Source organism: Chrysemys picta, chromosome 4 (genome assembly GCF_011386835.1).
Source record: "Chrysemys picta bellii isolate R12L10 chromosome 4, ASM1138683v2, whole genome shotgun sequence".
In the NCBI taxonomy this organism is placed as follows: Eukaryota; Metazoa; Chordata; order Testudines; family Emydidae; genus Chrysemys; species Chrysemys picta.
The window spans coordinates 20,641,785-20,660,529 of NC_088794.1; the positions used below are offsets into that span (position 1 = coordinate 20,641,785).

General features: G+C 52.1%; 1 protein-coding gene across 2 annotated transcripts; it reads right to left on the reverse strand.

Annotated features, from left to right (window-relative positions):
* Positions 1-298: 298 nt before the first annotated feature.
* Positions 299-18,060, reverse strand: LOC101946479 (proton-transporting V-type ATPase complex assembly regulator TMEM9). 2 transcript variants are annotated; one of them, XM_065591535.1, is made up of 6 exons: positions 17,932-18,060; positions 12,482-12,583; positions 11,845-11,936; positions 7,330-7,438; positions 6,295-6,426; positions 299-2,317 (listed from the first exon to the last, which is right to left on the reverse strand). In XM_065591535.1, exons 2-6 carry the CDS (start codon positions 12,572-12,574, stop codon positions 2,168-2,170), a joined length of 576 nt encoding a protein of 191 aa, XP_065447607.1. In that variant the 5' UTR covers positions 12,575-12,583; positions 17,932-18,060; the 3' UTR covers positions 299-2,167. The 2 variants fall into 2 exon arrangements, with proteins under 2 accessions (XP_065447607.1, XP_065447608.1); XM_065591536.1 differs by lacking the exon at positions 17,932-18,060 and adding an exon at positions 16,861-16,934.
* Between the last annotated feature and the right edge of the window lie 685 nt (positions 18,061-18,745).

Consider the following 18,745-nt stretch of genomic DNA (forward strand, 5'->3'; position numbering starts at 1 on the left):
CTCAGAACCTTTTGGGATTAGGCCCTTAGCCAACAGCCTAGATGCTGAGGTCAGAAGGCGCTATTCTGATTATTGAGTCTGACCTCCTGCATAGCACAGGTCAGAGAATCCCATTATCTGATTAGGTAAGCCCTGCACATCAGCTGAGCCTGGGCAGAGGTTTAACATAAGGCTGGGAGAGCACAGGGAAATTTTCGGTTATATTTATATTCCCTTCCCCCAGCTGCCAATAGTACCCATTGCCTCCCCTTCTCCGGCCACAATTTAATTTTGCTCTGAAAACCAGGGATCCGCAGCCTAGCATAGAATATTTTAATTCTTACACAGCAAAGGTATTCAGTTAAAAAAAGCCACTCCAGTCACACATCCTTCTTTGTGTTTAAAGAAGCCATCCCTGTTTCTGTTTAAAGAAGCGATGCTACATGATAACAAAACTCAAGCACTTAGCAAACTTTCTTGGTGGGAAAACAAATTGGAGTAACAGATGAATAAATACACCAATTAATTACTTTGCTTTCTCACACACAGCAGGAATACTTACCATAGTCAAAGATCTCAGACAGTTTCTTCTATGCATTACAGAAACTAAAGTGCATCTTTAGTAAATGTTCAGGGCTCTGTGACCCAGAGAGCAGGAGGGGCTTAGGTTCCAGACCTGCTAAACATAGTGAAACCTCTGTTCTAAAGTCTCATTGACACTAATGGCCCTGTGCCTCGCTCTGCCAGTGTAAACAGGCCTGTAACTTACTCCCACAGTGCAGGGCTAAAGTGGAGTAAAATGGCCTTAGGGTAAATGAGAATCAGGCCTTTCCGCCCCTGCTCCAGGGCTCCTTGGGTTGTTAGTACCCAAGGCTCATCAATTTCACAATGCTGAGTTAGACAGAAGGCTGGGGAGCCAGACTTTGATCTCAGTGACGCTGGTGTAGATCTGGAGAGACCCCATTGAGGTCGGTGGAGTTACTGCGGATTTACACCAGAGTAAATGAGAGCAGCAGCTGAATTCAAAGGACTGGATTCTCCTCTCAGTCACAGCAGTGCAAATCCTGACAGGAGAACCAGGCCTCTCGTGTCCAGAGCAGCATCCTTACAGAAAAGGCTCTGGGACCAGATCTTCCGCTGCTGTCAATGAAGGTAGCTCTACTGACCGTAGTGGAACTATACCAATTTACCCCAGGTGAGAGTCTGGCTCCCTGTGGTACAGGGTAGAATGTTTGGTGCCCTGCCATGGAGTAGAACTGGGAGACAGTGTAAATAATATCCATCAATAATCAATAATCCCGCCTCCTATTGAAAATGAGCTCTACGGGAGGATAAGCTGCACCCTAGCTCCCACATGTACAGAACTGGCTTATTTCATCCAGCACAGACACAAGCTTTCCTCCCTTGTTGGTTTCTCTGGGTTCACAGCCCCTCAGCTAAGCCCAGTGGGCTGTGTCCTGACAGCACAGTGGCAGAACAGGTTTGGCAGAAGCCATGTGCTGAGGTATCTGTCTCCCTTGTAAGCCAGGAATGCGCTGAAACCGGCTTTGTTACATTAAATAGTTTTCTTTGACTTCTCCAGGCTGCAGATTGTTACACGATAGCTCAAAGGAAGAGGCAAGGGACGGGGATTCCCCAGTGATTACAATGCCCTCGCTCAAGGCTATTTCATGCCATGTGACATGCTGCCAGAGAGGGGCACGCAAAGCGCCAAATGCAGGCAAGGGAGTTTGAAAACTGGGTCCCACCTTTGCCACAACTTTTAACACCGAGGTGCAGCTGGCAGAAATGACAGGTCCTAGCGTGCAGCATTCTGTCATGACCGCTGGACTCTAGCTGGAGCAGTACATGCTGGGAGCTGTAGTCTCTGCCAGTCTCCTTATTAAGGATGACAGTGGCTGCACCGGGATTCCTTTGGGGCCATTTGAGGGCAGTTGTCAATGGGGCCCTCAGCTGGGCAAAGCTCAGGGTGCCTCTGGCTTAGGCTGCAAAGGGGGTAGAGGGCACAGTCATGGGCAGGCACTTTGGCCTTGTTTGCTCTATGAAAGCCAATACAGTGGGGAGGATGGGTTAGGGGGGCTCAAACCAAACACTGTGGGGGTCCTATTGGGTGAGATAGACATGGCCTATCCCCACTACACTGCAGCTGCCTGTCCCCAGCGGGCTGTCACTTCATGCCTGGCTTGCTCTAGCTCAGCATCTTGTGTCGGTCAAAAACCGTCTTCCTCTGCTCCTGCACCTGGCGCTTCCATCGCTGCTGGGCTCCTTCCACCCTCTCCAGCACTGTGTTGGCTCTGGCACCGGTGGGAGTGGGAGCTGCTGCCAGGGAGCGGGCCTCCTGCAATGCAAAGAGAAGGAACCAGGAGGTCAAGGGGGTGAGTGGGGTGGAGGAGTGATATCTCTAATACAGAAAAAGGCTGCTCAGTGTTCGGAGACACTTTTACATGAAGAGCTATTTCAGGACTGAGTTTTCCTTGCAGAGAGCGGGCCTGATTTTCACAGGTGCCCAACTCCCACCGACTCATACTGGAGGAGTGGGTCCTCAGTGTAACTGGGCTTAAAGCTAGGATCACCTGTGCTAAAAGCACAGGCCTCCAGCACTGGAGCTAAAGGAGCAGCTCCCCTAGGAGGTACCTGTAGTAGGCTCTTATCCCTTTCTTTAGGCCAGCAACTAAAAGGGCCAGTGCTCCACACTTAGGGTAACCAGACAGCAAGTGTGAAAAATTGGGACACGGGGTGGGGGGTAATAGGATCCTATATAAGAAAAAGACCTAAAAATCGGGACTGTCCCTATAAAATCGGGACATCTGGTCACCCTATCCACACTGCTAATGTGGGGACACACACAATCGGCTGTATACAACCGATTTCTATAAAACCGGCTTCTATAAATGCGAACTAATTTCGTAGTGTAGACATACCCTCAGACTCCTCGCTTTCCACTCCCTCGCACCCATTCCCCTTCCCCTCCCAGGAATCTCCCCCTGCCCTCTGTGTCTCGGGGCTGCTGCATTTCAGTCCTTCCCAGCCACATGAACTTGCACAAAATCTCTCCATCAAAAAGGAAGCATTACTTCCTGTAACCGCAGCCGGAGAGGCTGGGGCTATCTCTGTGCTGAAGCTCAGCATGGCTCCCCAGTTCCTGGAGGAATTTCCTGAACGGCTCTGGGCCCCTCTCCTCTGCTGCCACATACCTCATAAGGGATTAACATGCCTCATTTGCCTCGCTGAGAGCTGCCCACTAACTGCACCTTCCTTTGCAGTGCCCTGAGGGCACGGCTTCTAAGGCTGCACAGCTGCCAGACTTAGCAGGGAGCAGAGCAGTGGTGTGGAAGAAAGGGTGTGGGTGTGTGTGTGTGTGTGTGTGTGTAAAACAAGTCAGTGATTAACTCCTTGGCTTCAGTCTGCTGTCATATCCATCTGCTCTCATGGCAGCGCAGGAACTGCAGGACCAGCATTGAAGGGGTTGAAGTCCATGGCTGTTCATCCCAGCTTTGGTCCCAATGAAGTCAGTGATTCAACTCTCATTTGCTCTAACGGGACCAAACGTTGATCCATGCTCAGTGCTTCGCTCATGACTCTGGAGGATGTCGTGTCAGCAGGAAGGAGGAGTGGACCCCCAACAAGGGCTATCCCACCAGCAGATCCAGATGCCCTCTGAGAGTGTGTGCGGCACACTTGCTAGCCAGACCCCTTGTGCTCTGCAGCAGTTGCTCTCCAAGCTGCTCCCTTCCTCAGCCAACAGGAGCTGGGCTAAGCTCCTCTCAGGTGTAAGCTGCTCTGGGCATGCTGGAAAATGGTACAAATGACCATGGGCCTTCTGAGCCACAGCACTGAGTCTGCTGCCATTGTGGGTTCAGTGCAGGCGCAACGTGTTACAGAGGAGACACACACACAGTGCTCTCTCTCTCTCTCTCTCTCAGATCTGGTGTTTGTCGTTCCTCAGTTAGAAGGAAGCATCTGGCTGTTTTTTGTGGGTGAAAGGCAGCTTCAGAGTTTAGGTGCAAAAAACCTGGTGCTGGGAGAACACAGGGACAAAGCAGAGATGGAACGGGGCTAGGGGTGGGAGTGAAGTCCTCTGGGTTGGGAACTTGGGACAGGGGAGTTGTTTCTGGCTGTCTGCAGACTCAGGCAGATATCACTGCACTGGTTACACTTGGGGCCCATGTGGAAGGTTCAGCCATGAATCCTAGACACTTACTGGTTTTAAAATGAAGGATTCTGGAGCAGCTGAATAGGTCATGCCGGCCAGGGCCCATCCGCCAACTTCTCCTGGCGCCAGTGGGTGCTCAACACCCCCGCCCCGGCCCTGACTCAAGCCCTGCCCCGCCCCCATTCCAACCCCTTCCCCAAAGTCCTCGCCCCAACTGGACTCCATCCCCACCCCCGCCTCCTCCCCTGAGCGCGCCGCGTTTCCACTCCTTCCCTCTCCCTCCCACAGCTTGTTACGCCGCAAAACAGCTGTGGCAGCAAGTGCTGGGAGGAGAAGTGGGAACACAGCATACTCAGGGGAAGAGGCAGGGCTGGGGCCGGGATTTGGGGAAGGAGTCCAGTTGGGGCGGGGACTTTGCCCCAAATTGCCCGGTGCCCTACGCAGCTGCGTGCTGCTCCAGCGGCCAGCCCCATGCCGCGGCCAGCTGAGCCGGCCAGGAAAGTTGCCTCTGCTCCGCCCCCACTCCACCTGTTTCCCCAGAGTCCCTGCCCCGCCCCTGCTCCACCCCTTCCCCAAAGCCCCGCCCCTGCTCCACTCAGCTCCACCCCTTCCCCAAAGCCCCGCCCCTGCTCCGCCCCAGCCCTGCCTCTTCCCACCCCTGCTCTGCCCCCACTCCATCCCTTCCCCAAAGCCACACAGAAGCCTCCATGCACGGCAGGAAGGGATTAATGAACTCCTGGCAGCCCAGTTAGCTCAAATTGGAGTCACCTGGAGCAGGAGGCTTCCAGGGAGGGGCTTAATAAAAAGAAGAGCCCTGACCAGTTGGAGGGAAGCAGGCAGAGAGAGCAGTTGGTATGGGAAGGCGGCTAGCTGAGGGTCAGGACTGGGACAGGCTGGTGCCTCGCAGATCCCCTGGAGGAAAGGGAGGAGTATGTGTTGTTTCATACTTGTTTTGGACTTTGAGAGCCCCGGGAGAAGTAGGACCACATAGGAGCCAGAGGGAGGGCTAACCCTCTGCAACCCAGAAGGCTTTGGAGGTAGAGCAGCGGAAGACAAGCTGGGGAACTGAGGTGGAGTGACTGTTGCACTGGAGTGCTGCTAGGGGGTGCTCTGGAAAGGCAGTGGGGCTAGAACAATACACCAGTGTGTAAATGAGAATGGGGCCCAGTGGTTCTATCGCAGCACTGAGCAGACAAATAGATTTCTGGGCTCTGCATAGCCTCACGTTGCATAGACCAAATCTTCCCCCATTAGTGTTTGTCAATCACCGTGTGGGTGCCCCATGATCAGTCCCAGGGAGGGTGGAGTGTTTCTGAACATGTCCAGGCTGGTGTCACGCCCTCTCAGCAAACACACTGGCTTCCTCTCTTCAAAGCGTGTCTGGGCACCTGGATTACAGCTAATCCGCTGGGAGGGGATGCGCCCAGCAGCGAGCAGGGGGCCCTGCCAAGCCTGCCAGGTGGTTGAAAGGAAGGCAGGTGTCTTTCATTTTATTCCTGAGCGGTGCTCTCTTAGTGCACAGGGGCAGGCGCAGTGAGGAAGGTCCCCTCAACACGAACGGCTGCAGGGACACCAGGCCGCCGTGGGTCGAAATTCTTCCCCCGCCTGACTCCTTAAGCCCCCATATCCTGGTAATCCTCTGCCTGACCTAGGGTGGGCTCCCCTAGGGCCTGTTAACACTGAGGCGAGGGGCCCAGACGTGCTGCACACAATCCATCCCTAGGGCCGTCCCCGCTGCAGGGCTGGGACAGTGACTGGTGAATGCCCAGTGCCGCCGGTGGCACGCAGCGTCTCACACTAGAGCTCAGCATGGCTGGGCGGAGCCAGCGTCAGCCGGCCTGGGGGCAGAGACTCGCTTCCGGCTGAGGGCAGCTGGGAGCTTTCAGCACCCGGGATACAGCGAGTTCTGCCCCCTCTCAAGGCCTCAGCACCATCCCTTCAATGGCTGTTCTCTCTCGCCTGTCCGCATCCCCTCCCTATCCTCCTTGTGCCCCTGCTGGTAGTAACCAGGCCGTTGGCTGAGGAGGGTGACTGTCTAGGAAACCCAGAAGGGGTAGTCTGGAAGGGTCTGAGATGGCTCCCCCTGCCAACCCTGCTCTCTCTCCTCCTCTAGGTTCTCCTACCATGCCCACCCTCCATATCACCCGCTGCAGCCCCCTGACCTCGTTCTCCTCTTCATTGTGCAGGGGCTGGGTGTAGGCGTCTGGCTTCCGGATCAAGGGGTCAACCAGCATGAGGAAGGCCATGTACAGCAGCAGTGCCCCCACCACTGAGAGGTAGATGATGATGATGATCTGTGGGCACATCAAAAGGGGCTCTGGGACCTCGGTGGCGATTGCAGGGCTGGGGGCCAGTCGGCCTCCTGCCCAAGCCAACCCACTGACTGATGGGCTCAGGAGGAAACATCCCCACCCTCCTCACCCCCCCGCCAATGGGCAGCTCAGTCCATAACTATCCACGGGATGGAGGACGGGGCACTGTCGGAGCCAAGATATCAGGCTAGAGGGGCCCCTGCTGTGCTGCAGTCTGGCAATGCCTCAGTGAAGTGGACTGGGGCTCCCATCCCAGCCTCCCTCCCAGACATAGGCGCTGACTCCATGGGTGCTCTGGGGCTGGAGCACCCATGGGGAAGAATTAGTGTGTGCTCTGCACCTGCTGGCAGGCCTGAGAGCAGACACCTGGGGATGGCCCAGAGCGGGCTGGTGATAAAAGTGGAGGGGAGTGAGACTGGGCTGATTTCTTCGGGGAGGAAAGAGGAACCAGGAGGGCAGGGGGCTTTGCATGGAGGGCTCGGCAGGGAGGAGGAGATTGATGCGGTGTTTGGGGAAGGAGGCCATGGTAGGAGTCTGGCCAGCCTCCCAAGTCATGGCCACCTCACAGCTACTCACAACAATAACAGCAGCGGGGCGCCCTGCTCCATCTCCCAATGTCGACACCCTTCCCAAAGGGGAGGGGGTCAGTGTCGTCATCCCCAGAGCCAACAAGGGGAAGAGGTGTGGGGAAGGGGGGTGGAAAGTCTTTACTATGCCCCTCCCCAAGCTGGAGGACAAGAAAGAATCCAAGCGAGGAATCCCTTCCTCCCCCATTGCATGGAGAACAGGCATCAGGCCTCCAGAGCAATCTCCTTTGTCCACGTCCAGCCCCTGAGGTTCTGCCCGGGGGCGTGTGGGGCAGGGGTGCAAGCGGCCCGTCTTTACCTTGATGGTGGTGGTGCTGCGCTCCTCATACTTGCACTCACACAGCAGGCAGTAGGCTTCCACGTCATTCCCTGGCACTGGCATCGGCTCCACCACGTGCAGGCAGTTGCTGCGTCACAAAGGAGCCAGAGTCAGCGGCGGGGTGGGGCAAGTGGCTGAGCTCCTGGCAGGTGCCTGTATTCTGGGGCCTGGAGCACGGCCAGCCGTCATGGAGAACCCTAGTGGTGATGCTAGGCAGCACCAATAGCTTGGTGGAGAACCACCAGGCCTGTCTGCGTCCAGCAGCCCCCTTTGTGCTCAGTCCAGCTGGGAGAGCTCAGCAGTTGCTCAGATCACTTTACACGGGAGGTGGCCGCGGGCTGGCTGAAGCTCTGGGTGCCCCAACTACTCGCCCCCGGAGCTGGAGGAGGACGGCCTCAGCGAGTGCCTTGGGGTCAGGTGGCTGTGCCTCTAAAGCCACCCCACACTAATTAGCCCTCTGAGCAAAGAGGCTAAGGCCTGAATGGGCCCTGGAGGCTGATTTCCCCCAGAGAGGGGCAGGGCTGAGGCGTAGGGGTGGCTTGGGGGGAATCTTGCCCTGCTGCTGTCCCTGCTCTGGGGTTAAACAGATCCCGCAGGCTCCAGTCAGGCCAGCCACGCGACTGGCTCCACTTGCTCAGAGATCTGAGCCGGCTCCAGCTTCTAGGCACTCCCAGGAGCACACGGGTGCAAACCCTGGGTTAGGTCACAAGTGCAATGAGTTTTCTGGCCTCAGCCTAGTCAGTGAATGATGTATGGTCACATGACACAGCACCATGACATGACAGTCTTTTGGGGGATAACAAGGCCTGGCACCATAGCTGATGTGAGGACTGAGGGGCGTGGGCAGAGGCGAGCAATGTGTGTGGAGTCCAGAGCTGGGCTAGCAGGGGGGTTGTGGGTCAGGATTGAAGGACACCGGCAGAGCAGTGTGGAGCTATGGCACAATGCAGACAGGTGCACTGTGCCTTGCTCTCCTCAGTAGCTCCCAGACCTCACCCCTTTCAAAGGCATTCAATTCCCGTACACTGCAGGAAGAGAGAAGCGGCTTTGGCAAGGCATGCCAGGAACAAGCCCCAGCTCTGCCTGTCTAGGACACGCTGCTCCCTGTGCTCCCTCGGAGGCAAAGGTTGAAGCCTAGCTGTGGCCCCAGATTTTCATGTTAGCAGCACACAGTGGAGGCCGACAGCTTGGCTCATCACTGTCGCTGATTCCCACGAACCACTAAACACACACAGGGGGAAAAACCCTTGACAGTGTAAATTCACTGCAGCCTGGCATTTGGGGAGGAGCACGTACTTCTTGTACATGGTGGGTTGCAGGGCTGCTCCTAGCAGGTCAGGCTCCGAGTCTGTGCCAGATATGAACTGGCTACAGAGCTTCCTTCTCAGAGAGCCCCACCAGCTGTGTTGAGTACAAGGGCCTTTAATCCTCTGCCACACCAGCATGGCTGAGGTGAGGTTACATAAGGCATGTTACGCACCGTGCCACCTAGTGGGTGGACAGTATCATACAGATGAGCATCCCATTGCCGGGAGGAGAATCATGGGGCAGACCCTCAGCGGGTGTAAATCAGTAGAGTTCTGGTGATCGCCACAGAGCTATGATGATTTACACCAGGTGAGGCTCTGGCCCAGAACCATTTGTTCTGGTCTCTTGTGCTTCTTCCTATTTTGTTCAGTGCACCCGGTGTGGCTGCAGCCCTCTCAGTATCAAGGTGCTTGTATTGGTATAGTTATGCCCCTACAAGAAAGGGAAGAAGCTACCCAGGTAAAAGGCACCTGTACAGCAGTTTAGCTGGGTCTACGCTAGGGGCTGCTCCGATTTAATTAGTTCTGGAGAAAAACACCCTCTTCCCCCTTGTGGAAATAGTCAAATCAGTGAAAAAAAACTGTAGCTGTGGCCTATGCCAAGAGAGAACTGGTGCAGATAGACAGGATCCTGGTGAGAAACTAGCTTCACTGACCTGATGAGGAGAAATTATGAGGCTAAGTAGCTCTAACTTACTCAGTTAATGGCCCATCATTGTAATTTTCAGCCTCTCAGTCCTGTCGCTCTCCTGACATAAACTAACAGATCTCTGTGCCTAGGCTTGGCACCATTAAATTTTTATTTTTTTATAATCTTGACAGAGAATAGCGATGTTGATTCTGAAGCACTTTTTTCAATTTTTAGTGATTTAAATGTTCACAGTTGCGGGAAATCCTGGAGGGGGCAGACAATAATTATTTAATGACAATAGATGTTGAGATTCAAAAAGTTAAAGCTACCTAACTGGTGCCCTGCTCTCACTCCAGCTTCACAACACATTTTAAGGTGGGACTCTAATGAGCTCTCAAGGAGCATTTTTCTTACTTTGCCTGTCTGTACATTTCGACTACTATTGATGGAAATATTCTGTCCTTGGTTTAGGTGTATCTGGCGAAACTGATGTTTACTTACATTTACTGATAAGAAACAACATTTACAGATAAGCAAAGTCAGAAAAATGCTCCTTGAGAACGGATTAAAGCCCTGCCTTCTGAATGTGTATGAAACGTGTTATAAAGCTTGAAATCAAAGGCGACGGAATGACAAGGAAAAGGAAATGATTCAGCAAAATGCCTCCCTGTAAATGAGTCAGCAAAATGCCCCATATTTTAACAGAATAAAGTCTCACCCCATGCCCCCAAGGGTGTGAAATATACACTGCTATGTAAACCAGCCTGAATACAAGCACAAAGAGGTCATTAGATAAGGAACAGTCTGCTCACTGATGCTCATGGGCCTTTGTTCAATCCAGGTTGCAGCTTCAAAGTGATCATGGCCCTGTGCAGACACCCACAGAGGACACCCCCGCAGCGCCGACACTTTCTTCTTAGCCCTGGGATTTGGCAAATGGCATTAGCACTCAGGAACGAGCCAATTACAGAGTTGCTGAGAGTGCAGGTATGGGATGGTTAGGTAACTGGTTATGAGCTGGTTTTTCCTCTTCCACCCCCAGCTCTGCCAGTGTACCCGGCCACAGCCCCCCTGCTATGCCAATCATGGGCCATTGTGAGATTGCAAATCCCACAGATGTGCATAATCCAAACAAATGGAGTGCAGGGAAAATGACTAATTCTGAACATAAGCAAGGGAGCTGATCTGATTCCCTGCTCAGGGTAACTGAAGTCAGTGGAGTTACCCCTGTATTATAGAGCAGAGAGCCAGGCTTGCGGCAAAGTGTGAATTGCTCCTGAAAGCCATGAATTTATCCATCTGTCTACTGATGGGATCCTCACAACTGCAATATCTGTCACGCATAGGTGAATGTAACCCCACTGTCACCTGAAGGTAGGGAAATATTATCCCCATTGTACAGGTGGGGAACCAAGGCCCAGAGAGATAAGTGACTTGCTCAAGGTCACCAGGAGAGTCTGTGGCAGAACAGAGACTTGAACCCTGGTCTCCTGACCCGCCCGTGTAGGGTGTTCAGATATCACCAGTGGTTAAAGTGTTTGCAAGAGCCATGCTTTGTTCAGCATCCAGTTCCCAGCCCTTAAAGGCACAGCCCCAACCACCACACAATTTAGTGCCTTAACCACAATGCCATGAAGAAGCTGAAGTTGGTTCTTTGCTTCCCTACTTCACCTCCTGTTTGCAACAGAAAGCTGACGACTTCAAGCGGGAGGTGATTCTTCTCCTATCTGTAGAGGGCACCCTGTGCACAGGACAATGCCCTGCAGCTGTGCAAGACAGAGATGCTGGGGAAACGGCCAGGCTGCCAACTTCAGTAACCAAAGAGCAACCCAGAGAAGGAAAGGCCCTGTGGCCTTTGGGTATGGCACAGATACAGTTATTGCAGTGGTGCATTGTGGGTATTTTAAACCGATCAGGTGGATGCATCACACGTTTAAGTTCTTTCTTCTCTCATTCTTTATTATGCAAGGTGGTCTAGTGGTCAGTTCAGGGGATTAGGACTCAGGACTCCAGGGTTCTGTTCCCAGCTCTGCCACTGACTCGCTATGGAACATTGGCAAGTCGCTCCTCAGCTTAATGCCTCAGTTTCCCCATCGGCAATATCTAGCTAATGATACTTTGTAAAGTGCTTTGAGAACTACACTAACAGCTCAGCTGTTCCAGGGGAGGGGGTTAAGATGGTACTCAAGCCTTTCCGCTGTCATCCTCAGAGCACAAGGGCTACAGAGTACTGGGCTCTCCAGAGGGTGCAGGGCCATGGAACCCCGTCTGCCAGACTCCTGTCTCTCTCTAGATGAGCAGAGTGCCCATCACCATGCGGTGCAGAGACTAGTGGTATGTAAATAGCTAGCAAGGGCTCAGCTAAGCCGCTCCACCCAGCACGAGCTGTTACACATGGTCTCTGACCTATTTCCATTGCAGAAGGATGGAACCCAGTTCCAAGCCCAAAACCCTTGAACCTCAGGGGTGTCAGATCCAGGTCCGGGCTTCCTGGGTCAAGCCCCTTGTTATTTTAACAGGGGAACACCACAAGTCTCCCATAAGAGGGTAACTCACCAGTCTTTCTGTGACACATTCTTGTTGTAAATGTGCCCACTGATATTCCGGTATGGGGGGCAGATGCACTTGCAGCGGATGTCCTCCGAGCTCTGCATGGGGAGAGGAGTTGGCATTAGTGACTGGCACATGAGCAGCTGTTCAATGAGTTCCCCCACATGGTGTGAGACGGGTGAGATGTTCCCCAATGAGGGGTAACTTTTCTTCATGTCTCTTCTTCCTGCTCTGCATGTTTCATAGCAATGACATATTTCAGCCAGATGCCAGGAGCTCTCCAAACAGATTGTTATAGGGACTGAATCGCCCACTACCCTGGCCGTTCAGAGCTTCACTGACAGTGGGGCTAGAACTCAAATCCTCCAGCTCCAAAAACACAGGCTGAAGGAGAATCTCCACTAGCTGTTTGCAGTATAGGGCATATGACACAAAAGGTGAGCAGTTCCAATTCCATCCTGAAGAAGGCAGTGCCATACACCCCTCCCCTCCACACACACACATGTGCCAATTTGTTACAATATCCACCAGCTTTGCAAACTTCCATGAAAAAGCACACTCCGTATCGTCTCTGTCTCAGTTGCGTGTGGCACCTTAGGCTGGTGACTGCATCCATAACTGTTCCCCACTCTCTGCCCCTCACCTTGCTGGCCTGCGCTGGAGGTGCTAGGACACACCACGCCACCGCTGCCAGCCACAAGATCTTCATATTTTCCCAGCTGTGCTGTGTCAGCATCCCAGGAGCCTGAAACAAGGAAATAAAAGTGTGTGTCGGGGGGAAGGATTCCCATCTGAAAGGGGCCAGCCAAGCCGCAGTATTTAGCTCCCTCATCTTCCCCAATCTCTCCACCCTCCTTCCAGACTGCAGGATGTCCCTAGATTAGCATTTAAATTACAGTAACACCCAGATCAGGGCCCCGTTGTGCTAAGGGCTATACATACATACAGAGACAGGTGCTGTCATGAAGAGCTTTTACAATGTCAAATAGACAAGACAGGCTAAGGATGGGAGGGGAAACGGAGGCAGGGCAGTGTGTTCAACTTTTGTGACTCTGTGGCAAGCCTTGCAATATTTGGTGCTTTTCTTATAGTCACAGCTCCTGGAGTCCTAGGATGATGAGGGGCTCTCAGTTTGCCTTTATTATAAAGGGAAGTTCTTAGCCCTTGGGCTCGTGGAGAAAAACTCAGAAACGTGACCCCCTAAAGTCTCCAACTTCAGAAACAAAAAAAATCATTTAAAGAACATCATGATTTTAAGCCAACTTCATTTAGGAGAATGGGGGCAGGGGGACCTGACTTGTGATTTCTGAACACTTGTGTCAGTGGCTGGCTAGTTCCTTTAAATGAAGTAGGTCAGGCACGCCTGTACCAGGACAGGTGCTCCCAGTTTGGCCAGTTAAGAAGGTGGGGGCAGCACCTGGGCTATAAAGGAGCAGAGAGAGGCAGAAAGGGAGAAGGTCCCAAGGGTTGAAGAGCAGTAAGAGGAACTGACCAGAGTTAAAGGCAGAATAGCAGCAGATTTGTTATCTAGTGATGTCTCTGTGCTAGAGGAGACTGAAACCCAGAAGGACAGTGCCACGGTCTCCTGTTGGAGGTGACAGCTTAATAGAACAGGGGGAGTGAGGGATGATTGTGACGGGTTGGATCACAGAAACCCCCTTGGGAGTTGCCACCAGATGTGCAAAGACTACCCCTGCTTCTGTTTTCCCTGCCAGCTCAGAACTCCAGCACCCTGTCTTGCTGAGCCAGACACTCCTGTTTGGCTCCAGACACAGATCCAGGGTCTGAATCACTTGTCCCAAAGCTGCAAGTTTACCCGAAAACAGCTCACAGTAGAGCGCTTGTCTTTAGCACTCAGATGCCCAACTCCCAGTGGGGTCTAAACCCAGATAAATCCGTTTTGCCCTGCATAAAGTTTATGCAGGGCAAACTCATAAATTGTTCGCCCTCTATAACACTGATAGAGAGATATGCACCGTTGTTTGCTCCCCCAGGTATTAATACATACTCTGAGTGAATTACTAAGTAGAAAGTGATTTTATTAAATACAGACAGTAGGATTTAAGCGGTTCAAAGTAGTAACAGACAGAACAAAGTAAGTCACCAAGCAAAATAAAATAAAATGCGCGAATCTATGCCTAATCAAACTGAATACAGATAATTTCCTCACCAGTTCCAGAGTGCTCCCTTTTACAGGCTAATCTCCTTTTAGCCTGGGTCCAGCAATCACTCACACCCCCTGCAGTTACTGTCCTTTGTTTCAGTCTCCTTCAAGTATCCTGGGGGGGGTGGAGAGGCTCCTTCTTTAGCCAGCTGAAGACAAAATGGAGGGGTCTCCCACAGGTTTAAGTAGACTCTCTCTTGTGGGTGGAGACCTCCCTCCTATGCAAAGCCCAGCTCCAAGATGGAGTTTTGGAGTCACCTGGGCAAGTCACATGCCCCTGCATGACTCAGTCTTTGCATTGTCCACATGGCATCTTGCATGTCTCCAGGAAGACTTCTCATGTGGATTGGAGCATTCCAAGATGCATTGTTCCCTGAGTGTCTCCTGATCAGGTACTTAACCTGGCAAATTCCTTCCTAAAGAAGCTGACCAAATGCCTCACAAAGCTTACTTAGAAATCAGGCAAGCATACAGCCCATATTCTTAACCTCGAGTAGAAAATGATATATATGTACAAATAGGATGAATAGATATAGTAGACCATAACCCTTACGGAGATATGTTACATGGCACAGGCAGCACAAAACATATTCCAGTTATATCATACGTACATTTATAAGCACCCCCTCCCCATAAAGCCTTATGGGGTACACTGTCACAATGATCTCCTAGGGAGACTAAACTCCCAGCAGAGAGGCTGGGGCAGGTTCCTGCTGGGAATAACGGGGCCCATTCTAGCTGGAAGGAGAAGAACTGAAGATGAGTCCAGGTGTGGTGAAAGATGCTGGAGTGTGATATGTGCTATGCTGAGGGAAGATGGTGTGGGGTTCCCAAGGGCTATATGCACAGGAGATGATAAATGGACTGTGTTTTGGGACTTTGGGTTATGGATAACTTGCACTGTTCAGATAATTTGTAGCTTACTAATAAACTGGTCCCAAGAGGGATATTTATTGGAGTGAGAGAGCCTGTAGTGGAGTCCTCTGGGGCTTGAGAAGGGGTGTGGGATGGTAACCCTGGTGTTAGGGTGCCCCGTTGCTAGGCGGTGCTCTGGGAGGAGGGGGAATCATTCACTTTGTGACTGGTGGTACTGGAAGTGACTGCACCAGGCCAGGTTGCCCTGCTGGCCACTGGCAGGGTGAGGAATGGAACCCAAGGTCTCTGGCCTCCCAGTCTAGTGCCCTATCCACTAGACTCTACTACCTCCCCTGAGCCACACATTTCTAGATGTTCAGGAACCCAGAACTAGCTGAGTCAAAGCCCTGCATCTGAACTACCACAGGCTTGGGGACCATTGGGACCTAGTTGCCAGTAAACTCTAGCAGAGTCCTAGCTCTGCTCTAGTTAAGGCTAAGAACTCCTTTCTGTCTAAAGACTTGCTCTTCTCGGCACTCTGACATCACTGTGGAATTGCAAAGTATCTCCCAACTCCCCGTGGCAAGGAAGGTTCTTGCTTCCAAAAATCTCACTCCATAGTTTCCTGACAGGAGTTGTCTGTGGGGTTTGTTTTAGGGCTGCAAAAACAATGCAACCCTGCAGAGTCTGCATTATCAACCCAGTGATGACCAGTGGCTTCACGAGTGGAGACTCTTTTCCCACAGAAATGGGAACTGGACTAGGAAGACCAAGAAATCAGAATAAAATAAGCTAGTTCAATGGGGCCCCCTTCAGCTGCTATTGCAATAGAAGTGTTAAATATGGCCCCAATCCTGCCACTGGGCTCCTCGACGGCAGATCCAATTGCAGGAGGGAGACCTACTATCATACTGCATTGATCACATGGCTAATGAGAGCCAGAGCTGAACATATTCTGCTTAAATCGAGGTCCGGTGATGATTCATACCCCAGAGCAGACACTTGGATTTGTCGCCATGATTCTGTCTGTGTTTAATTTGCTGTCTTGTTTCTCATGACTCTCTATTCCAGTTGCCCTCTTTGCACTAGTGATGTCTATAGCATAGCTTAGCAGAACAGTTTATAACACACACACACACCCTCTATGCTAGCCAAGCAGACAACATGAGTGATGTGGGCCTGATCTAACCCTATTACAGCCACTGGGAGTCTTTCCCTTGGCGTTGTTGGACTTTAGATCAGGGCCCCTGGGAGCCCAGAACGGCATTTAACATGGTCAGAAGTGCATGTGTATTAGTGCCACAGCCCTGATCCATCACCCACCAACTTCCCTTCCTCCTCTAGGCTTTTTGCAATAGTCACTGCACAATGCAGCTCGTGTTTGAGACTCAGTTTAAGTAACACTGAAAGTCTTGTGCCCCTGTGAAAGTTAGTCACCCCCCTGTGGCATGAGAGGCAGCAGCAAGCTCCATGCTGAGATGGGCTTGATGCTAAGTCACCCACACGGCTTGGTACGTTGCTGAGCTTTCCTGGGAGATCTTACATCCAAGTAATGACCAGGCCTGACCTTCCTTAGTCTCTGGTTTCTCCTTTAAGACCCATTTGTGTTTCCTAGAACCTCAGACTCCCTGGCCTTTTAGTAGGGGAGATAGATCCCACCAACCAGTGTGGCTGGACCACGCAGTGCTCACTTATTGCTGGGGTGGATTTTTCTAGAAGGGACGATGTGAACCCAAAATGGCCAAGTTAGAAACATGAACACGCACAGGAGGAGGCTGTGAAGCATAGCAGGAAGAGCCAATGGCTGTGACCCTGAGGCCCCAGGTGAGGCATTGGCCAAGCTCGTGACTCAACCTGCCAGATGGGAACCTGGGGACTGCACCCCTGTGCATGCCCGGCTGTGCTCTGGCTTACAGCAGAATGCAGGGCAGCTGGGAGCAGCCTTTGGCCCTGCCTGTCTGTGCTAGGGATATGCAGATGCCAGGGATGGAGGAACCACCCACCTTGGAGCAGGGTTTTGTCTTCTGTCCCTTTGATTAGCAGGTGCACAGTATCCTGATAAAATGCTGCGAGACCTGCTAAGGGAAGGGGGTGAGCATCCATGTGGTCGCACCTATTCAGACAGGAAACCAGCCTTCCCCCCCTATAAAGTGAGGAGCTGCCCCAGCCTTATCCGACAGCAGAAGCAGGGAAGCCATTGCTTCCAAAGCCAGAAGGGGTCCTTGTGATGATCCAGTCTGACCTCTTGCATAGCATAGGCCAGGGCAGGGAGCCCACAGCTTGCAGTTGAATGGATAGCCCTCCCCAAGCAATGAGGTCTATCGCAGACTGGCAACGGAGCATGCCCCTGCAGAGAGGCACAGGGTGCTGCAGTGCAAGACCAGAGCCTAGAAACCGAACCCTTTGTTCCTTGTTCAAGTGTAGGTCACCCTCCCTCACTTGTTGCTGTGGGGCTATTTTTGCCCCTACTCCCCCATTGAATCTTCTCACAAAAGTGGCCTCTCTCACACTACGGAAATTGCGGCCTTCATCCTAAAAAGCACTAATCAGCTTTGGAAAAAATCTCCAAGCAAGGTGGCGTTGCATCTCTGAAGCCTGTCTAGGCTGCGTGTGCTGTCAGGAAGGCCCTGAGACTCCAGTCCACGTGACAGCTAACAAGAAACTCGCCTGAGCAATGACCACGCTGTACACAGATATCCTTGCAGAACCTACTCTAGAGCCATTAGACAGGCATGAGACAGCTATCAATCCTTGTGCCTTTGACTCATGGTTCCGCTGCTAAGGAAGGACCTAACCCGCTGTACTTCTCGCTAGGATGTGCAGTGCCTAACAAAGGCAGCAACTCAAGCTAATTAGTTTGCAATTAATGTGCAGATTAAAATTCTACTTGAATCCATTATGTCTTTCTGTACGATCCCAACAGACCGTACGCAGATGGCTCTGCACAGCCCATGGTGCAGGCACGCAGTTACGCTAACCAGTAGTCAGCATTAAGGGTTGCAAACCCAAAATGCCAACTGCTGTACACAGATCTAGTTTGCATTTAAAAAAACAATTAGAATCATAAGACTCACCTTGCAGCTGAATTGATACCCACCCCAGCAGCAGCGCCTAGCAATGATGGAAGCCACGCTCCCTTACCACTGATTGGCTCCCTGCACTGATACTCTCTAGTCTGTGTCATAACAGACATCACCTGCTACCAGCCAGAAGTCCCGGCCTAGGGCTGAGCTAAGGGACTATGGATCATTTCTCAATCCTGATGTGGCAAGAAAAGGAATAGTTGCAAAATGTGAATCACTAGTGCAAAGCGCCGTGTGAATGTGATGTCAAAATGCTACATGGGGGAGGGAGGAACAGTCATCGGGGAATCGTTGCATGAAGTAAGGGGGAAAGGATGGTCTTGTTAAAGCACCAGCATGTGAGTCAGGAGGAGGCTCCCCACCTGCCCAGGTTTTCCCAGCTCATCCCTTGTTTGACATAGCTGTCCTGGGAACTCGGTCAGTTCCTGGGAACTTGCTCAATACGCAGTCAGCTGGCCAGTTCTATGGATTCAGGATCCTTCCTGCTGCCCCAGCATTTTGTATCTCAGAGGTGGCAAGTCTAGTTGTGACTCATAGATTCTAGATGCATCCGAAGAAGTGGGCTGTAGCCCACGAAAGCTTATGCTCTAATAAATTTGTTAGTCTCTAAGGTGCCACAAGTACTCCTGTTCTTTTCATAAATTCTAAGGCTACCAGGGACTGTGTGATCATCTTGCATGTAACCGAGGCCAGGGAACTTCCCTGGATTAATTCTTGTTTGAGCTTCTGGCTTCTACTCCCAGCTCTGCTAAGGACTCTGCGTGTGACCTTGGGCAAGTCACTGCCCCCATCTGCACAAGGGGAG